The 20,798-nt window shown below is 50.1% G+C and overlaps 1 protein-coding gene across 9 annotated transcripts in view; it reads left to right on the top strand.

The window, feature by feature from the left end:
• PFKFB4 (6-phosphofructo-2-kinase/fructose-2,6-biphosphatase 4) overlaps positions 1–20,798 on the top strand; it is a 42,647-nt gene that overhangs the window by 8,973 nt on the left and 12,876 nt on the right. For 6 of the 9 annotated variants that reach the window (XM_055278210.2, XM_055278191.2, XM_063610200.1 and 3 more), the window contains 8 exons: positions 1,959–2,075; positions 2,233–2,329; positions 8,706–8,772; positions 12,219–12,293; positions 12,680–12,736; positions 13,375–13,496; positions 15,394–15,601; positions 16,199–16,345. In XM_055278210.2, the coding sequence (XP_055134185.1) occupies positions 1,959–2,075; positions 2,233–2,329; positions 8,706–8,772; positions 12,219–12,293; positions 12,680–12,736; positions 13,375–13,496; positions 15,394–15,601; positions 16,199–16,345 (890 nt within the window). Of the gene's footprint in view, positions 1–511; positions 516–1,958; positions 2,076–2,232; positions 2,330–8,705; positions 8,773–12,218; positions 12,294–12,679; positions 12,737–13,374; positions 13,497–15,393; positions 15,602–16,198; positions 16,346–20,798 lie in introns of those variants that run through there. The other 3 variants (XM_055278220.2, XM_055278201.2, XM_063610219.1) reach the window with 3 other exon arrangements.

Raw genomic sequence — 20,798 nt, forward strand, 5'->3', positions numbered from 1 at the left:
AGGCTCTTCCATGGGGATAGCACTAGGCTTCTCTGAGGGATGATTGCCCCATTTTACAGCTGGGGACACCGAGGCTCAGAGTTCCCAATGAGTGTCAGACTCAAGATGGCAACCCAGGCCTGACTCCTGAACCCCCGCGGAAGTGCTTCTGGGGCCTCTGTGCTCCGAGGGAAACAACTTATTGGTGGGGACGGTCTCTCTAGGCAACCAGGTGAAGGCACTTGCAGAACCAAGAAGAGGGGCAGTGACAGGTCCTCACATCTGTTCATCTGCCTGTCTGCTATGGTTTTACCTGACTCAGGTCCTAAGGATGAGGAAAAGGAAGCTTCCTGAGGCTTCTGACATGAGACAGCATTTGATGGCATTGGAAACTGAGCTGAGGGCTGGGCTCACGCCTGTAATCCTAGCACTTTGGAAGGACTAGGCAGGCAGACCCACCTGAGGTCAGGAATTCGAGACCAGCCTGACCAACATAATGAAATCCTGTCTCTACTGAAAATACAAAAATTAGCCAGGTGTGGTGGCATGTGCTTGTAATCCCAGCTACTTGAGAGGCTGAGGCATGAGAATTGCTTGAACCCGGGAGGCAGAGGTTGCAGTGAACTGGGTACCACTATACTCCAGTACTCCAGCCTGGGCAAGGGCGACAGAGCGAGACTCTGTCTCAAAAAAAAAAAAAAGAAGAAGAAGGTGATGGCTCACGCCTGTAATCCCAGCATTTTGGGAGGCCCAGGCGGGCGGATCACTTGAGGTCAGGAGTTTTGAGACCAGCCTGACCAACAGGCCGAAACCCCGTCTCTACTAAAAATACAAAAATTAGCCAGGTGTGGTGGCAGGTGCTTGTAATCCCAGAAACTTGGGAGGCTGAGGCAGGAGAATCGCTTGAACCTGGGAGGCGGAGGTTGCAGTGAGCCAAGATCGCACCACTGCATTCCAGCCTGGGCGACACAGTGAGACCCCGTCTAAAAAAAAAAAAAAGAAAACTGAGCTGGGTCCCATGAGATGAAGCTGGCAGTTCTGCTGCCTTGGTATCTGTTCTAGCCAGCTGGGGATATAGGGGGCTGTATTCAGACCCTTCTGTGCCTCTAGCCTGGCATCTTCTCTGGCTGGCACACTGACCTGTGGCACATGAATGGTGGTAGGTGGGCTATCAGAGGGACTGTCCTTGTGGGCATCAGTCTGGGTCTCTGGTCTCAACCCCTTGTGGTCCTTACCCTGAGAGACTTCTAGATGCCTCCCTCCCTGATCCTGCCCACAGTTCCCGAGCACCAGCGCTGTGCCAGGCCCCAGGACCCTAAAGGGTTCAGATACCACAGGGCTTCTTATGCTGTAAGTGATCAGTCTAGAGAGAAGAGTGTCATTAGTGAGGTGACCAGGATTGAGGGTGAGGGGTGTTCCCGGTGGCCATGGAGATGCCTTGGGGAAAGGACTTATTGAGGAAGTGACTTTGGAGCTGGGCTTCGTATGATGAAAAGAAGTTCACCACAGGGAGGGCATGCAGTGGGGCTACGTGTTCTGGGAGCACTGAGTGATGGCTGGGGTGGGAGAGATGTAAAAAGGTTAGGGTATGGATTCCTGGATGACAGAGGCAGGGTGTTGATTACCCCGCTGGGTTTTGGTCCTGTCCTTCATGCGGTGGGGACCCCCCTAGCCATGTTTTGCCAGTGGCAAGTTCGGTTGACTTTATACCTGGTGGTGCACATCAAGATGAAAAGGGCTGGAGAGATCCCACTGTGTCTGCCAGAGCCCAGGTGGGCCTGGGGAAGGGGGACATGCCAACGGTGGCTTGAAACCAGCATCTGGGGCCACTCCGGGAGCTGTGTGGGGATGCTAGGAAGCCAAGAAGATACGTCTGGTGCCAGTCCCATGCCCTGAGGCTGAGAGACCACAGGCTGAGAGGGAGGGGTGCGCTGGGAGGGCCCCAGCCCTCATATGACACTGTGCTGCTTGCCTTTTAGTGTGCATGACCAACTGCCCAACGCTCATTGTCATGGTGGGCCTGCCTGCCAGGGGCAAGACCTACATCTCCAAGAAGCTGACGCGATACCTGAACTGGATTGGTGTGCCCACTCGGGGTAAGGCTTGGCCCCAGCTGTCCAAGGGGAGCTCTATGGGGCATGGCAAAGAGAATAGAGAAGGCCTATTCTCTATTATTTGGCCTGGGGGTGGGTTAAGGTCAGGGTTGGTAGGGGTTGCTGTTGCTGTGAAAGCTGAGGCTCTCCTTCCCGCCAGAGTTCAATGTTGGCCAGTATCGCCGGGACGTGGTCAAGACCTACAAATCTTTTGAATTTTTTCTCCCCAACAATGAAGAGGGCCTGAAAATCAGGAAGTAAGTATATGTGTTGGGTTGGGGGGGAGAGGTTGCTGGGGGACCCAGTGTGGAGAATGCTAACACATTACTGACCATTTACTGAGAAGCCCCTGGAGTGGAGCTGCTGGTGAATGACTGAGCTACTCCTGAGCCCTGGCCTTGCCCGGCCCTGACGGCTGTGTGACAGGGCTGTGTGACAAGGCTGCTCTCTGGATCTCTCAGGATGTGGTGGGGGTGGGAGGTGATGAGTTTGGGGACGAGAAGAGAGGGTGTGTTGTGTGGCCTCCTGGTGGCTGGGCCATTCCTGCCCTGGGGTTAAGGAGCCCTTGGGAAGGACAGCCTTCCCAAGGGAAGGGAGGACAGAGCTTCAGGGAGGTAAGGGGCTCAGCCCACACAGGTCATTGGAGCTGCTGCCTGGAGGTCATGCTCGCTCACCCCAGCCCCCTGTGGGGATGGCTGCTGCTGGGGAAGGGAACCTGAGTAAGTGCAGGCATACAGGCCTTAGGGATGGAGCTGGGGGTGGGGGGCTTCCTCTCTTGCCCCAGGATAAGCTCTCTCCTGTGTATTTGGAGCATGTTCTTGGTGTGTGATTGCTGGTGTGATTGGCTTTGCATTGACATCTCCTAGATGCTGCTGGGTGAGTCGTTCACACTTCTGCTGTTATTCTTGAGATAGAAATGTGTATATGCTACCCCCCACCCCCAACAACTTTCAGACTTGAACTGAGTCCTTTCTTCAAGGAACTGAGCACCAGCTGGTGGTCTGAGCAGCCATGCTGTGCTTTTCTCGGGAGGTGTTAGCTGGGGGCTTGAGAAGCCTCTTATCAACCTAGGGTGGCAGAGACTTGCTCTTGGCCCAGCCATCAGGATAGGGCAGTGAGCAGAGGTTGACCCAGCTCTAGTGACTTCCCCAAATCAAGCCCAGCCCCAGGCCAGAGGCTACCAGGCTGCCACTGGGGTTCACCCTAGGCTACCTGTTCCTTCTCTGGCCACCAGGGGTCAGGAACTCCCTGCTGTGGGGCTTGGACCTTCAGATCGGAGACTGCCTTTGTTCTTGCATGGGTGTGGCCAGGCCAGGCTATGGCACCAAGAAGGGAAAGGGAGCCTGATATTCAGGTTTCTGTGGCCAAATTGTGGGTAAAAACCAAGGCTGGACCCTCTGGTTATATTGAGCCAGATAAAAAGTAGGGGACTAATGTCTGAACCTACCATGTGCTGGGTTCTTGTTGCCCATTGTCACCCCCTACTTTTACAGATGAGGAAACTGAGGCTCAGACAGGCCAGGATTCTCACACAAAATAGCAAGTTTACATCAGCGCCCAGACTTGAATCTAAGCCCATCCACCGCTAAAAAGTGTCCATCATTCCAATATTCCTCAATAGGTAGGTCAAGGAACATCAAATGCACATTTTATTTATTTATTTTTAAAATTATTGTTATTTTTGTGTGTGTGTGATGGAGTCTCACTCTGTCACCCAGGCTAGAATGTAGTGGTGCAATCTCAGCTCACTGCAACCTCCGCCTCCCAGGTTCAAGCAATTGTCCTGCCTCAGCCAACAACCCCAAGCTGTGGACGCTGATAGCCTAGCCTGTCTGATCTTCCCAGCAGCTTCTGTGGTGGGCGGTGCCTCACTTTTCCAGATGCTGGGACCAAGGCCAGAAAGTGATAGGGGTGCCTTGGGTCACTCAGGGTTTGAATTTGAAGTCCGTCCTGTCTGAATCCATAGTGTTTGTGGGGAGAGTCTGCCAGCCATTCCACTCTGGCTGTCCCCCTAAGGTAGGGATATTTGGGATTAATTCACATGAAGAGACCTAGACTCAGAGCGGTTGGGAAGCTAGTCCAAGGTCACCCTGCAACAGAAGCTGGGGCAGGCTCATTGCTGCCTTTCTGCAGGCATACCCTCTGGCTGCCCTAGAAACCCTTTCTCCTGTGTCCGAATCCTGGCTCTGGCTGGGCCACAGGGCCATTTCCTATTAATCAGCCCCAAATTTCCCAATTAGCAAAATAAAAGGACCAGAGTTTTTAAAATGGAGAACCTGGGAAGAGACAGCTGCGTTTCCCAGAGGCCCAGTTACTCATACAGTGTTGAGGTCCATCTCTGATACTGGACACAGCAGAAGATCTAGAAAAGTGCATGCAAGGCCGGGTGCAGTGATTCACACCTGTAACCCCAGCACTTTGGGAGGCCGAGGCGGGTGGATCACTTGAGACCAGGAGTTTGAGACCAGCCTGGCCAACATGGCAAAACCCCGTCTCTACCAAAATTACAAAAATTAGCCATATGTGGTGGGGCGCCTGTCATCCCAGCTACATCAGGAGGCTGAGGCATGATAATTGCTTGAATCTGGGAGGTGGAGGTTGCAATGAGCCAAGATTGCGTCTCTGTGCTCCAGCCTGGGCGACAGAGTAAGACTCTGTCTCAAAAAAAAAGTGTATGCAAGGGCGTAAGTACACATATTCTAAACAGGCACACTCATACTCCTGCACACACAAGCCCCCTATGCACACACACATGTGGGCACATGCATGTATGTGCATACCTCATAGGCACACATCCGGACATGCATATGCCATATGTACAGGGTACATACGCATGCACATCCTCTGTGTACACAGTCACATTATACATGAGGGTATATGTACATGTGTGGGCACCTACACATATAAATACTTGGGCTCACTTAAGCCACACATAATTCAAGGGCCATTACACGCATGCAGGCACACATGTTCTCACCCTGTATATACACACACACCTGAGCACGCTCATACATGGTGTGTCGGGGGTCCCCAAGACTGCCCTCAGGTTCAGTGATTTGCTAGGGTGACTCCCAGGACTTGGCATATAGCTGGACTCATGGCTAAGACTTAGTATGGCAAAATGACACAAAGCAAAATCAGAAAGAGAAAAGGGGCCTGGGGTGAAGTCCAGAAGAAACCAGGGGTGAGCATCAAGATTTTCTCCCCATGGAGTCACACAGGACGCACTTAATTCCTCCTGCATTGAATTGTGACAACACGTGTAAAATGTTGTTTGCCAGGGAAGTTCATCAGAGACTCAACGACCAAGGTTTTTATTGGGGGCTGGTCACATAGGCACCCTGTGCCTAGCATGTACCAAAATTCCAGACTCCCAGAAGGAAAGCAGATATTCAACATAAACCATGTTGTTTGTATAAACAGTCTATGCACAGTGAGCTCCTCTTCTAATTCAGGGAAAGTTTCATGTCACTGGAGGGAACTGTTTACCATCAAGTTCCCTGACCCTGGCCAAGGGCCAACCTCACAAGCAGGCCTTTCGAAGGGGACCATTCTCACACCTGCTGTGTTAACTCTTCCACACACATGCAGTCACCCACTACATATGAAGGTGGGTGCACACACACATGCATACCTCAGAAGCACGTGTGTGGGCATGGATACACTCGTGTTCACCTCTATGCACATGTGGATCTGTGCACACGTACACACCAAGCATGATCACATATGTTCTCACACAGTCACATGGCACATGAAGACATGTATACACACACACCATGTGTACACACATGGTCACCCCCACGTCCATACTCTGTATATGCTTGGACACACACACAAAAAACCTTATACACATGGGTGCATGCACACACATCCTGTGTGCACACATGTGGGCACACTCATTCATACCTGTGCCCATTTAGTCACATACTGCACACAGGGATTGTGCACACTCGTGTGTGCACCTGTGCTCATACATGGGCCCAGGGAATACTCACACAGGTACACTCACAGATTTACATGTACACACTTGGGCACAACACACTCACACATACCCACCCACACGTGGATTCATGCACATATGCATCTCTTCACCCCATTCGTACTCTCTCATACACACACACACACACGTACACACACACAGGCTCCCAGGCTCTTCCCTCAGCATCTCCACCGGGGCCCTGAGGTCTCTTCTGCATGGTGGTGTCATGGCCAGAGCAGCCCACAAAAGAGATCTTAGCCCAGAACGTGGGGCTCTAAGGAGAAATGTCCCCACCAATGCCAGTTACCTGGACTCTCAGAATTCAGATGTTTTTGGCATGAGGAAGGAAGCACTTTGAGGCTTTAACTGAAAGACCCATTGGGGCACAGAAATGGTTACAAGGGCTGGACATAGTAGCTCATGTGTGTAATCCCAACATTTTGGGAGGCTGTGGCGGGAGGATCACTGGAAGCTAGGAGTTCAAGACCAGCCTGGGGAATATAGTGAGACCCTGTCTCTTAAAAAAAAAAAAAAAGAAAGAAAAGAAATGTCACAAGGAGCCATAAAAGTAGAGCTCTTTTCAGTGCCCTGGACTCAGCTCTACCACTGATTTCTCTGTGGTTCCCAGATCAGCTTCTGCCTCTGTATTTCAGGCATATCGTCCTGATGAGAGCCCTTTGACTTTGACACGCTGGGAGTTTAAACACAAAATCCAAAGATCAACAAAGCCAGGAGGGCTGGGCGCTGTGGCTCATGCTTGCAATCCCAGCACTTGGGAGGCTGAGGAGGGTGGATCACCTGAGGTCAGGAGTTCAAGACCCACATGGCCAACATGGTGAAATCCCAGCTCTACTAAAAATACAAAAAATTAGCTGGGTGTGGTGGCACATGCCTGTAATCCCAGCTACTCGGGAGACTGAGGCAGGATAATTGCTTGAACCCAGGAGGTGGAGGTTGTAGTGAGCTGAGATCATGCCACTGCACTCCAGCCTGGACAACAAAGTGAGACTCCACCTCAAAAAACAAAAAACAAAAACAAAAAACACAAAGCTAGGAGATCTAGCTTTACCCTTACATAGAAAAAGGGAAGATAATAGATAAAAAAGTAATTTATCTATCTCCAGACCTCATAGGATAAATTGATGAGAATAATCCTGGCTGGGCACAGTGGCTTGCGCCTGTAATCCCAGCACTTTGGGAGGCCAAAATGGGCAGATCACTTGAAGTCAGGAGTTCGAGACCAGCTGGCTAACATGGCAAAACCCCATCTCTACTGAAAATACAAAAATTCGGCCGGGCGCGGTGGCTCACGCTTGTAATCCCAGCACTTTGGGAGGCCGAGGCGGGCGGATCACGAGGTCAGAAGATCGAGACCACGGTGAAACCCCGTCTCTACTAAAAATACAAAAAAATTAGCCGGGCGTGGTGGCGGCGCCTGTAGTCCCAGCTACTCGAAGAGGCTGAGGCAGGAGAATGGCGTGAACCCAGGAGGCAGAGCTTGCAGTGAGCCGAGGTCGCGCCACTGCGCTCCAGCCTGGGTGACAGAGCAAGACTCTGTCTCAAAAAATAAAAATAAAAAAAAAGAAAAAAAACAAATCTTATGTGTCAATCCACTTTGCAGCAATAAATGAAAAAGCTGAGAACTTATAAAGATTGTGTAAGCCTGGGCAACATAGCAAGACCCCATCTCTAAAAGAAATTTAAAGATTAGCCAGGTGTGGTGGCATACCCCTGTAGTTTCAGCTACTCTGAAGGCAGGAAGATTGCTTGAGCCCAGGAGTTTGGGCTGCAGTGAGGCACGATCCCACTGCTGCACTCCAGCCTAGGTGGCAGAGCGAGATCTTATCTCAAAAAAAAAAAAAAAAAGATCTGAAAACTGTATAGTCAGTGTTCGGTCATAGGTGGGGGATTCCCATTCTGTAGGGTATGGATATGATAGAAGAAGAGATGCAGAACCCTCCCTCAGCAGGGGTGGTTTGGGTGGTTTCTTTCAGGAAAGAAAGTTGAGCACTAAGCCTAACACTGCCCAAGGGCCAGCACTAGTGTTCCTCCCATCCCCACCACCAACTCCTGACATGCACACAAGAAAACGGCTGCTTTTAAAAATGCTTATTTTAAAATACAAAAATTAGCTGGGCGTGGTGGTGCACGCCTGTAATCCCAGCTACTCAGTAGGCTGAGGCACGAAAATTGCTTGAAACTGGGCAGAAGTTGCAGTGAGCTGAGATCGTGCCACTGCAGTCCAGCCTGGGTGACAGAGTGAGACTCAGTCTCACAAAAAAAAAAAAAAAAAAAAAAAAGGCGGGGGGGCTTATTTTGATAATCAGGGAAAATATATGACAATTAGAAATCATGAATATGGCACAATGACAGCATGGATTTACACACAATGAGAAGATGAGGGAAAATACAGAAACTTAGTGCTTAAAAAATGTTCCTAATGGCCAAGAGTGTATAGCCTTCCACCTCATAGGAGAAGAGTTAGCCAAACACTGAACATTATCCCAAGGAAAGAGAAGAAAACTTTGAAAAGAGAGCAAGAGACCTCGGGGCTGTTCCTTCTCCTGTCATGTCTCCTCCTGTCGTGTGTCCCTGGCCACCCTCCTGCAGACAGGGTTGGGTGCTGGGCTGACCCTGTGTTTTCTCTTCTGAAGGCAGTGTGCCCTGGCAGCCCTCCGTGACGTCCAGCGGTTCCTTAGTGAGGAAGGGGGACATGTGGCGGTGAGTGTGACACCCTGGTGACAGCTGGGAGTGACACATGGGAGCCCACCCACATCTGTGCCTCTACTCATCAGGCATCTGGAGGGGAAGGCAGGGTGTGTGTGCCCCAGATGCTCTGGGTGCCAGCCCTTGGGAGGAAGTCTGCAACAGCTATGCAGGAGGGAGCCAGAGACTGGATATGGGCCAGGAGTTTCCCTCTGGGCATGTGGTGGCCACATTTGACCCTGCAGGACTTCCCTCTGGATGCTTGTATTCTTGGCCACCCCAGAAGTTACAGGTATCAGGTTGCCTAAGTCTTTAGTAAACGTGATTTCTCCTGGTATGGGGAGAGTTCTGCCCAGCATTACTGGTTGTTGTAGGAACCCACTGAATCCTGGGTTAAGGGGATTCCACCTGTGTGTTGGCCCTTCTAGTCAGATGGAAGGGCAGAACAGGGCTGAACTGGGGTGTCTGTGGGAAAGGGCTCTACCCCAACCTTGTATAGTAAAACACAGGGGCTGTTCTTTCCCTTCCTTTTTCTTCTTGGAGTCATACCTTCTGGAGTTCTCTGTCCCCAGCTACAATCTGCGCCTGTAGCATAGCCATTGCCCTTCTCTCTCCTGGGTTGAATGTTCTGCCTGTGGATCCCACATCATCCTCTCCTTGACTTACTGATTTGTTTCATTGAAGCACATCCTCCAGTAACTTCCTGAGAAAGGTGCTTGGGGAGGTAAATTGTGTGAGACCTTGCATATCTGAAATGTCTTTTTTTAATCCTCACATTTGATGGTTGGGTATAGAATTCTAGGTGGAAAGTGCTTTTCCCTTAGAACTTCTACAACATCACTCTGATGTCTTATGGCTTCTAGTGTGGCTGTGGAGAAGTCTCATGTCATTCTGATTTGCTGATCTTCCTAAAAGCTTCATCTCTTAGAGGGAGCTGAGAGTTTCTCATGCCCCTTCCTCTTGGGAGGCCTTTAGGGTCTTCAAGGTGATGTGGTTTGTGGTGGGTCTTCTCTCCTCCACCATACATGGTCCTAGGGGGCCCCTTTTCATCATAACACTCTTGTTCTCCAGGTCAGGGAAATCGTCATGTATTATTTCTTTGACAAATCACCTCTGCCCCTTTCTGGCAACTCACTCCATCCCTACTCCCATTTTCTGCGCTGCTTTTTCTAGAACTCCTGGTGGCTGCATGCTAGCTTGATTCTGATTTTATCTTTTTTCTCTGTATTTTCTCTCTTTGTTTTTTTGGTTGTTTGTTTTGAGAGAGACTTCTTCAACATTATCTTACAAGTATGTGAGTGTTGTTGTTTTTTTTTCCTTGAGACATGGTCTTGCTCTGTTGCCCAGGCTGGAGTGTAGTGGCTTAGTCACAGCTCACTGCAGCCTGTCTCCTAGGCTCAAGTGATCCTCCCACCTCAGCCTCCTGAGTAGCTGGGACTACAGGCACGTGCCACCATGCTTGGCTAATTCTTGTATTTTTCATAGAGACAGGGTTTCACCTTGTTGAGCAGGCTGGTCTCAAGCTCCTGGTCTCAAGCAATTTGCCTGCCCCAGCCTCCGAAAGTGCTGGGATTACAGGCATAAGCCACCGCACCCGGCCCAAATTCCTTTTTGTTTGTTTGTTTGATTTAGTTTCTGTTTTTCTTGTTAAAGGTTTTGCTGGAGTGTCCAGTGAGCCCTGGCTGGATACGCTTTTTAAAAAAGTGATGCTGGGCTGACATGGTGGCTCATACCTGTAATCCCAGCACTTTGGGAGGCTGAGGCAGGAGGATTGCTTGAGCCCAAGAGTTTGACACCAGCCTGGGCAACATAGCGAGACTTTGTGTCTACAGAAAAATTTTAAAATTAGCCAGGTGTGGGCTGGGTGCGGTGGCTCACACCTGTAATCCCAGCACTTTGGGAGGCTGAGGCGGGTGGATCACGAGGTCAGGAGATCAAGACCATCCTGGCTAACACAGTGAAACTCCATCTCTACTAAAAACATACAAAAAATTAGCCGGGCGTTGTGGCAGGCGCTTGTAGTCCCAGCTACTCAGGAGGCTGAGGCAGGGGAATGGCGTGAACCCAGGAGGCAGATGGGAGGCTGAGGCAGGAGAATGGCATGAACCTGGGAGACAGAGCTTGCAGCGAGCCGAGATCGCGCCACTGCACTCCAGCCTAGGCAACAGAGCAAGACTCCGTCTCAAAAAAAAAAATTAGCCAGATGTGGCTGGGCACAGTGGCTCACCCTGTAATCCCAGCACTTTGGGAGTCCAAGGCAGGCAGATCATGAGGTCAGGAGTTCGAGACCAGCCTGACCAACATGGTGAAACCTCGTCTCTACTAAAAATACAAAAATTAGCCAGGCGTGATGGCACAAGTAGCTGTAATCCCAGCTAGTCAGGAGGCTGAGGCAGGAGACTCGCTTGAACCAGGAGGCGGAGTTTGCAGTGAGCCAAGATCACGCCACTGCACTGCAGCCTGCGTGACAGGGCAAGACTCTGTCTCAAAAAAAAAAAAAAATTAGCCAGGTATGGTGGTACATGCCTGTAATCCCAGCTACTTGGGAGGCTGAGGCGAAAGAATCACTTAAGCCCAGGAGGTTGAGGCTGCAGTGAGCTATGATTGCTCAACTACACTCCAGCCTGGGTGACAGAGGGAGACTCTGTCTCAGAAAAAATTTTTTTAAATGAAAACAAAAAAATGATGCCGTAACCCAGGTGTGGTGCACACTTGTAGTCCCGGCTACTCAGAGGATGCTTGTGCAGGCCCCAGGTACTTCTCAAAGAGCTCCAGATGGGTCAGTGCCCAGCTGGATGGGGTTGGGAAGGGGGCCTGGGCCTCCAGCTCTTCTTTGTCAGCCAGCCAGTCCTCCCATTTCCTCCCCACCTTTGTCCCTTTTCTTAGCAATGCCAGTGCACCCTCCTGAGTGCTCTGGTCCTGCGCAGGTAGTGTGCTCTGGTTGGTGAGCACCTGTGTTTGGTTTCCTACATGACTCTGAGTTCATCACCATGGATCTCTCTGACAGAATTGTGTGGATGTCTCCATCTCCTGTTGTCTCCTCTCTTTTTCTCTTTATCCTTCTGTTCCCATTTTACTGGGGTGTCAGGATGGAGTAGAAATAAACACAGGTTCAGTTTACCAGGTTTAACTGGTTTCACTGCAATTCCTGTTGGTCAGACACAAACTGAGTGCCCACTGTGTGCAGAGCAGCGCTGAGTAGGTTCTTCTGTGCCAAGGGTCTGCTCCCCTGCTGGGAGCACAGGCATCCTCTCCTTCGAACTTCCTTGGGGCATTCTCTCCAAGGAAGGGGAGGGCCAGCCCAGCTGTTGCAAGTCTGAAGGAGACTGGCCAGGCAGGTGGCCCTGGCAGCAGCTGGTCCTTGTGAGAAATCCAGTCCCCAGAGAGCCTGTGCTGCGGCCCTCAGGTGACTCCTTCCTTCCCCAGGGCCAGAGGCTGAGTTAACCCTAGTTTGGTCCTAGGTTTTTGATGCCACAAACACCACCCGAGAACGGAGAGCGACCATCTTTAATTTTGGAGAACAGAATGGCTACAAGGTGAGGCCTCCTTGGCTCCTCTCCTTGGTGGAACTGTGGCATGCCCCCTGCCCTCCAGGGCTCCTTTCACCGCCTGCTGATGCATGAGGGGCATGGGGCTGGCATGGCTCCTGAGTGTAATTTGGGGTGAGAGGGGCTGTCTCCACCTGGGGTTTGCTTTCCAGAGGGAAGGGGGTTTTTGTGGGAGAGTCTAGGAGAGGGCAGCACCTGCTTTAGCTCCGGACTCCTTGACCCCAGCTCCAGCCCCCTGAACCTGGGTTTCAGGGCCTGGCTGCTGGTCAGCATGGGCCTTGGGGGATGGAGAGCTCCGAGGAGCAAGGTGGGAGCCCCTAAACGTGTCCATGTTCCTCCCTCACGCCACCCCGGCGCTTCTGGTCCTGCCGCAGACCTTTTTTGTCGAGTCCATCTGTGTGGATCCTGAGGTCATAGCTGCCAACATCGTGGTAAGTAGTGCATCTCACCTTGTCAGAAGGTCATGTGTGACAGGGACATCCCTTTTCAGGTTTTGGCTAACCTTAATTTGATCTTGAACCTTGTGGGGGTAGGGAGGCAGTGTGACTTCAAATGCTGGGTCAGGTATGCCTCGCCCTCTGTGAACCACTGTGTGGAAGCCTGGGTGGCTGGTGGACATTCACTCACCCCACCTCCCCCTTGTAACTACCTGGACACTAGGAGAGCACCTTCAGCAGGGGTGGAAGGATGGGTGAGGGGCATGTTTTATATTTCAGAGAAAGAAAGACTCATTCTTCCCTTCCCCTCCCTCAGTTTATCTGAGGAATGGCCATCTGGATGTGGGGAAATGAGAGTTCAGGGTGGGGAACGGCCTCCAGGCCTCTCCCCCTGTACCACGAGGTTGAGGGACTTCAATCCCTGGACCCTCAGTGATACCCTCTTGACACTGGTGTGAGAATTCAGACCAGGGAGCTGCTGGACCAGCCCCCACCTCAGCTTCCAGCCTCAGGTTCCCGCACTGGTCTCCGACGCAACCTCCTCCAGTCCCCTGCCCAGCAGTCTCCTTGGCCTCTGGCCCCGCCTGGCTCCTGACCCTGATATGTCCTTGCTCTGTGCCTGGCTCCGGCAGCAAGTGAAACTGGGCAGCCCTGACTATGTCAACCGCGACAGTGACGAGGCTACGGAGGACTTCATGAGGCGCATTGAGTGCTATGAGAACTCCTATGAGTCACTGGATGAGGACCTGGATAGGTGAGTCAGGGCAGCGCCGGGCCCTGCAGCTGTGATGGCGGGCGGCAGGGGTCATACTTGGCTGCCTCCTATGGCTCCCCATGGTGGTGGCTGGAGGCCCAAAAAGCAGAGATGGTCTGACCTTTCTTGTTTATTTCCTTGGGGCAGAAATGTTTGGTCAGAGGTGACTTGCAGAACACCGGTTACCTCATCCGAAACTCTGCGAGTCAGGATTTTATACTATTCCGTCATGAAATCAAGCCGAATTTCTATGCAGGGGGTCTAAAAGCAGGGATTGGCAAATATTTTCTGTCAAAGATCAGAGTAAATATTTTATTTAGACCTTGAAGGATGTACAGTCTCTGTTGCAGGCACTCACTCTGCTGTCACAGTGCAAATAAAACATAGACGATATGTAAATCAGCGGGCATAGCTGTGTTCCAGTAAAACTTGATAAAAACAGCCCACGGCTGAATTCGACTGGCTGGCCACAGTTTACCAAATCCTGTCTTACAAAACACATGGGGCAGTGGCTGGGTAAATAATAATGTAGCCCTTGGTGAAGTATTACAGTCATCATTATAACTCGTCATTGTGGAGAGACATGGGAAAATATAATATTGCATTCAGCGAAAAAGCTGGAATACAAACTTGTGCTTAGGTTCTGTAATTCTATAAGATTGTGTAATACAGGCTGGGCAGAGTGGCTCATGCCTGTAATCCTAGCACTTTGGGAGGCTGAGGCGGGAGGATGTTTGAGCCCAGGATTTTGAGACCAGCCTGGGCAACATGGTGAAACCCCGTCTCTACAAAAAATACAAAAATTAGCCTGGCATGGTGGCGCACGCCTGTAGTCCCAGCTACTCGGGAGGCTGAGGTGGGAGAATCACCTAAGCCCAGGGAGGTCAAGGCTGCAGTGAATTGCAGTTGCACCACTGCACTCCAGCCTGGGTGACAGAGTGAGACCCTGTCTCAAAAAAAAAAAAAAAAAAAAAAAGGAGGCACATGAACCAAGAAACACAAGCAACTCTGAGACGAATGCTTTTGGGGTGTGCATAGAGCAGTGTCCTCAGCTGGGTTCTAGAGCCAGCCCAGGCCGAGCCTGAGCTGAATGGCACCTGCCGCCTGGGTCTCTCTATGGCTTTCATGGTCCCCCAGCACAGCATTTCTCTTCATGGTTCTGTGATGTGATCCATTTGTCTCAGCCTGAACCAGAGCCCATCCTGCACCCCCACACCCAGAGACTGATCAATGTGCTGTCCAAGCTGCAGTGCTACACAGGTCCAGAGCGGGGAAGTGGCTGAGCTGGACTTATCGGCTGCCACCACAAGCACCATCCTCCTGTGCTTCCTGTCTCATCCACCAGCTGCCCAGGATGGGGTGTGGCAGCTGCTCAGCACACTTGGATGACCAGGACTGGGCTCTAGTGGGAGGAGGTCACTGGGGAAGGAAAGGCCAGGTCCTTGGACAGCTGACCAGGAAGAGTGGGGGCGTGGAGCGTTTGCCAGCTACTCCCAAGTCAACAACGCTCGGGAAAACTGTCTCTTGGTTCAACTTACAGACAGTGTATTGAGAGCGCAGAGGTAGGCCAACAGGGGCCCCAGGGACACATGAGCAACGGAGAAAGTCATGATGTGGTATGGCGGACCCCCCACTTTGGATGTCACCTTTGGGAAGCATGATGACTGACGAGCACCTCCCATCTCCCGTCTCCCACAGGGTTTGCCTGTGCATCACACGCACTGTGTTGCTCCCGCCTCACCCCCATCACTTGCACACCAGCTGATGGTCCTGAAGGTTGTAATCTCTGGTGGTCAGAGGTACAAGGCCTTGCAGCTAGACTCCGTGGCTGGCCAGATGTGCTCTGTGAGAACCCTGGCCACACTCACAGGCCTCTTTCTACCTTCTCTCTGGACAGGGACCTGTCCTATATCAAGATCATGGATGTGGGCCAGAGCTACGTGGTGAACCGTGTGGCTGACCACATCCAGAGCCGCATCGTATATTACCTCATGAACATCCACGTGACCCCCCGCTCCATCTACCTCTGCCGGCACGGGGAGAGTGAGCTCAACCTCAAGGGCCGGATTGGCGGGGACCCAGGACTGTCCCCTCGGGGCAGGGAGGTCAGTGCATGTGTGCCTGCATGTGCACACGGGCCTGCATTTGTACCCTGCATGGCTGGGTATATGCATGTGTGAGTGCGCTGGGGCTGGGCTCCCATTCTTTTAATGTGCAGTCAAGGTGAATGACCTTCATTCAGCCTAGAATCTTCCCATCATGTAGGGAAGATCATCAAGCAACAGGCAAATGCCTGGATCTCTGGTCTGCATGTGAGCTGTCACTCACTGAGCCCCTTTTGTCAGAGGCATGCCACCCTTAGAGTGACCTGAGTCCATACAGTGTAGCAGATAGCTGTACCACAGTCCAGGGGAGACCTCAGTGGTCACGTAGCACAGGGCACGTGGTTGTGGGGAGGCAGTGGCCCTGATGAGTCACAGCTGGAACTGTGCTACTGTGCTCAGAGTCTGGGAGGGTGCACAAGAACAGCACTTGTGTTCTTGTGTGTCAGCATGTGTGTCATCGACAAGTTAGTTCATGCTTTTTACCAAACCTGTAGTGAGTGTTCAAGGCGAGGATGATCTTATGGACCCTGCAGCTGTGGGATGCTTTAAGGGCAGCCCAAGACCTGTAGGTCTGAGTTTGCTTATGATGTATTTCAGTTTGCCAGGGGTCTAGCCCAGTTCATCAGTGACCAAAATATCAAGGATCTGAAGGTCTGGACAAGCCAGATGAAGAGGACAATCCAGACGGCTGAGGCGCTGGGTGTGCCCTATGAACAGTGGAAGGTCCTCAACGAGATCGATGCGGTAGTTACTGTCCCTCCCTTCCTGTCTACCTCCCAGATACTGCAGGGCTGCTGCATCGTATCATAACAACAGTGACCATTGCTCCCCTTGGGCAAAGGAAAGGAGAGAGAAAGGATACAGGAACCTAGGGACTGGGAGCAGAGAGGAAAAGGCAGCCTAACAGGATGGGACCTTGGGTGAGCCCTAGACCATTCTCAGGAGTGAGCCTGGGAATTGACACCTCAACCTCACTCTCCTCCCTCCCTGTGGCCTCCTGCTAGGGTTCCTCATGGTCTAGCTCAACAAGAAATCAGTGGCCAGGGGAGCTTGGTAGCTGCAGTCAGCCATAGCCAACCTCCCAGGGATCTGGAGACACAAATGAGGTGAACCAGCACGGCCTTTGTCTCTTTAAAGATGCTGTTCTGGCCAGGTGCAGTGGCTCACAGCTGTAATCCCAGCACTTTGGGAGGCTGAGGCGGGCAAATCACCTGAAGTCAGGAGTTTGAGTCCAGCTTGGCCAACATGGTGAAACCCCGTCTCTACTGAAAATACAAAAATTAGCCAGGCGTGGTGGTGGGTACCTGTAATCCCACCTACTCAGGAGGCTGAGGCAGGAGAATTGCTTGAACCCAGGAGACAGAGGTTGCAGTGGGCTGAGATTGTGCCACTGCACTCCAGCCTGGGCAACAGAGTGATGTTCTGTCTAAAAAAAAAAAAAAAAAAAAATGCTCTTCTGCTGACTTCTGGGTTGCATTGTTTCTAAGAGAAGTCTGTTGTCATTCTCATCTTCGCTCTTCTGGATATGTTATCTCCTTTTTCTCTGGCTGCCTTTAATATTTTCTTTTCTTCTTTTTTTTTTTCAAGACAAGATCTTACTCTGTCACCCAAGCTGGAGTGCTGTGGTGCAATCATAGCTCACTGTAGCCTCAACTTCCTGGGCTCAAGCCATCCTCCCATCTCAGCCTCCTGAGTAGCTGGGACTACAGGCACTTGCCACCACGCCCGGCTAATCTTTTCTAATTTTTGTAGAGACGGAGTCTCATGATGTTGCCTAGGCTGGAATATTTTCTCTTTATTGCTGATTTTCAGCAATTTGATTATGATGTATCTCAGTATGGTTTTCTTTATGTTTATCATGCTTGGGGTTTCTTGAGATTCTTGGATTTCTGGGTTTCTAAATATAAAATGTGAAGAATTGTTGGCCATCATTTCTTCAAATGTATTTTCTGCCACCCTTTCTCCCATCCTGGACTTCCACTCTATGTATGTTAGACTATTTGGTATCATCCCACAGGTCACTGAACTTCTGGTTTTTTTCTTTCTTTTGTTCATTTCTTCTCTGTCTTTTTTTCCTTCCAAGCTTTAGTTTAGTTAGTTTCTATTGCTATGTCTTCAAATTCACTTATCTTTACCTCTGCATTTTTATTAAACCCATCCAGTGAACTTTTCATATCAGATGTGGTGTTTTGAAGCTCCAGGAATTCCATTTTGTTCCTTTTTTGAATCTTCCATTATTTCTTCACTGTGCTTGGCTCTGCAGTCCAGGAAGTGCCTCTGGGCAGTAAGCTGCTGCCTCCTCCCCTCAGCTTGCTTCCCTTCTCTCAAGGATCACAGTCCTGCCTAGTCTCGTGTCTAAAAACAGTTATTTGATTTGTCCCTTTGTTTTTTTTTTTTTTTTGAGACGGAGGTTTGCTCTTGTTATCCAGGCTGGAGTGCAATGGCATGATCTCGGCTCACTGCCACCTTCATCTCCCGGGTTCAAGCGATTCTCGTGCCTCAGCCTCCAGAGTAGCTGGGATTATAGGCACCCGCCACCGCACCAGCTAATTTTTGTATTTTTAGTAGAGACAGGGTTTCACCACGTTGGCCAGGCTGGTCTTGAACTCCTGACCTCAGTCGATCCACCCACCTCGACCTCCCAAAGTTCTGGGATTACAGGTGTCAGCCACGGCGCCCTGCCAATTTGTCCTTTTTTAAAATAATAGTTGCTTTTGTTGGGGCCAGAGCAAATCTGGTACCAGTTGCTCCATCATGGCTTGGTCTTTATTATGGGTGGTTCCCATTTCAATATGAAAAGCTTTTTCTGTGGATATATACTTTAACTAATTTGAATATTACCACCCCTACTTTTGTTTTTCCATTTTTTTTTTTTTTTTGCTGTGGTAAAATATGCATAACATAAAATTTACCATCATAGCTGTTTTGAAGTGTACGTTTCAGGAGTATGAAGTACATTTACATTGTTATGCAACTGTCACCACCATGCATCTCCAGAACTCTTTTAATCTTGTAAAACAGAAACTCTGTACCCGCTGAACAATAACTCAAGCCAGATGTGGTGGCTCACACCTATAGTCCCAGGTACTTGGGAGGCTGAGGTGGGAGGATTGCTTGAGCCCATGAGTTTGAGGCTGTAGTGTGCTATGATTGCATTCACGATTGGCCCTTGCACTCCAGCCTGGACAACATAGTGAGACCCCATCTCTAAAAAAATTTAAAAAAGAAAAACAATAACTCTATTTGCTACTCCCAGCCCCTGGCAACCACTTTCTGTCTTTATGACTTTGACTACTTTATATACCTCATATAAGTGAAATCATATAGTATTTGTCTTTTTGTAACTGGTTACTTCAGTTAGCGTAATATCCTCAAGGTTCATCCATGTTGTAGCTTGTGCGAGAGTTTCCTTCCTCTTTATTTTTTAAGACAGCATCTCACTCTGTCACCCAGGCTACAGTGCAATGCAGCAATCACTGCAGCCTCAAACTCCTAGACTCAACGATTCTCTTGCCTTATCCTCCCTAGTAGCTGGGACTAACAAGTGCACACCACCATGCCTAGATAATTTTTTTATTTTTTGTAGAGAAGGAGGCTCACTATATTGCCCAGGCTGGTCTCAAACTCCTAGCCTCAAGCGATTCTACCACTTTGGCCTCCCAAAGTGCTAGGATTACAAGTATGAACCACCACACCCAGCCTTAAGAATTTTCTTCCTTTCTAAGACAGAATAAGATTCTATTGTATACCACATTTCGTGTATCCATTCATCTGCCAATGGACACTTGGGACAGCTTCCACTTTTTAGCTATTGTGGATAATGCGGCTATGAACGTGGATACAAATGTCTCTTTGAGACCGTGCTCTCAATTCATTTCTTTTTGGTATAGACCTAGAAGTGGAATTGCCAGATCCTATGGTAATTCTGTTTTTATTTTTATTTTATTTATTTATTTATTTATTTTGAAACAGAGTCTCACTCTGTCGCCCAGGCTGGAGGGCAGTGGCGTGATCTCAGCTCACTGCAACCTCCACCTCCCTGATTCAAGCAATTCCCCTGCCTCAGCCTCCCAAGTAGCTGGGATTACAGGCCCACACCACCATGCCTAGCTAATTTTTTTGTATTTTTAGTAGAGACAGGGTTTCATCATGTTGGCCAGACTGGTCTCGAACTCCTGACCTCAGGCAATCCACCCACCTCAGCCTCCCAAAGTGCTGGGATTACAGGCATGAGCCACCGCACCCGGCCTCTGTTTTTATTTTTTTGAGGAACTGCTGTACTGTTTCCCATAGCAGCTGCATCATTTTACATTTCTACCAGAAGTACACACGGGTTCCAGTTTCTCCACATCCTTGTCAACACTTGTTGTTTTCTTTTCTTTTCTTTTCTTTTTTAATAGTAGCCATCCTAATGGGTGTGGTATTGCATTGTGGTTTTGATTTGTTATTCTTGCTTTCTGTCCATATATTTTTTCTTTTTTTTAAGTGACAGGGTCTTGCTTTGTTGTTCTGGCTGGAGTGCAATGGCACCATCACGGCTCACCTCCCAGGTTCAACTAATCCTCCCACCTCAGCCTCCTGAGTAGCTAGGACTATAGGCACACATCACCATACCCGGCTAAATTTTAAAAAAAATTTTTTTGGCCGGATGTGGTGGCTCACACCTGTAATCCCAGCACTTTGGGAGGCCAAGGTGGGCAGATCACCTGAGGTCAGGAGTTGGAGACCCAGGAGGTTGAGGTTGTGGTGAGCTGAGATCGTGCCACTGCACTCCAGCCTGGGTAACAAGAGCAAAACTCCCTCTCAAAATTAAAAAAAAAAAAAAAAATTTTCTGCCTCCCAGGTTCAAGCAATTCTCTTGCCTCAGCCTCCCAAGTAGCTGGGATTACAGGAATGAGTCACCAAGCCTGGCTAATTTTGCATTTTTAGTAGAGATGGGGTTTCTCCATGTTGGTCAGGCTGGTCTTGAACTCCTGACCTCAGGTGATCCCACCTCGGCCTCCCAAATTGCTGGTATTACAGGCGTGAGCCACTGCCCCGTCCTACATTTTAAAAATTTTTAGAGATGTGGTCTTGCTGTGTTGCCCAAGGTGGTCTTGAACTCCTGGGTTCAAGTGATCTCCTTCCTTGGCCTCCCAAAGTGCTGGGATTACAGGCATGAACCACCATGCCCAACCTGTCCATATTTTTTTATTAT

This window comes from Symphalangus syndactylus, chromosome 1 (genome assembly GCF_028878055.3).
Source record: "Symphalangus syndactylus isolate Jambi chromosome 1, NHGRI_mSymSyn1-v2.1_pri, whole genome shotgun sequence".
In the NCBI taxonomy this organism is placed as follows: domain Eukaryota; kingdom Metazoa; phylum Chordata; class Mammalia; order Primates; family Hylobatidae; genus Symphalangus; species Symphalangus syndactylus.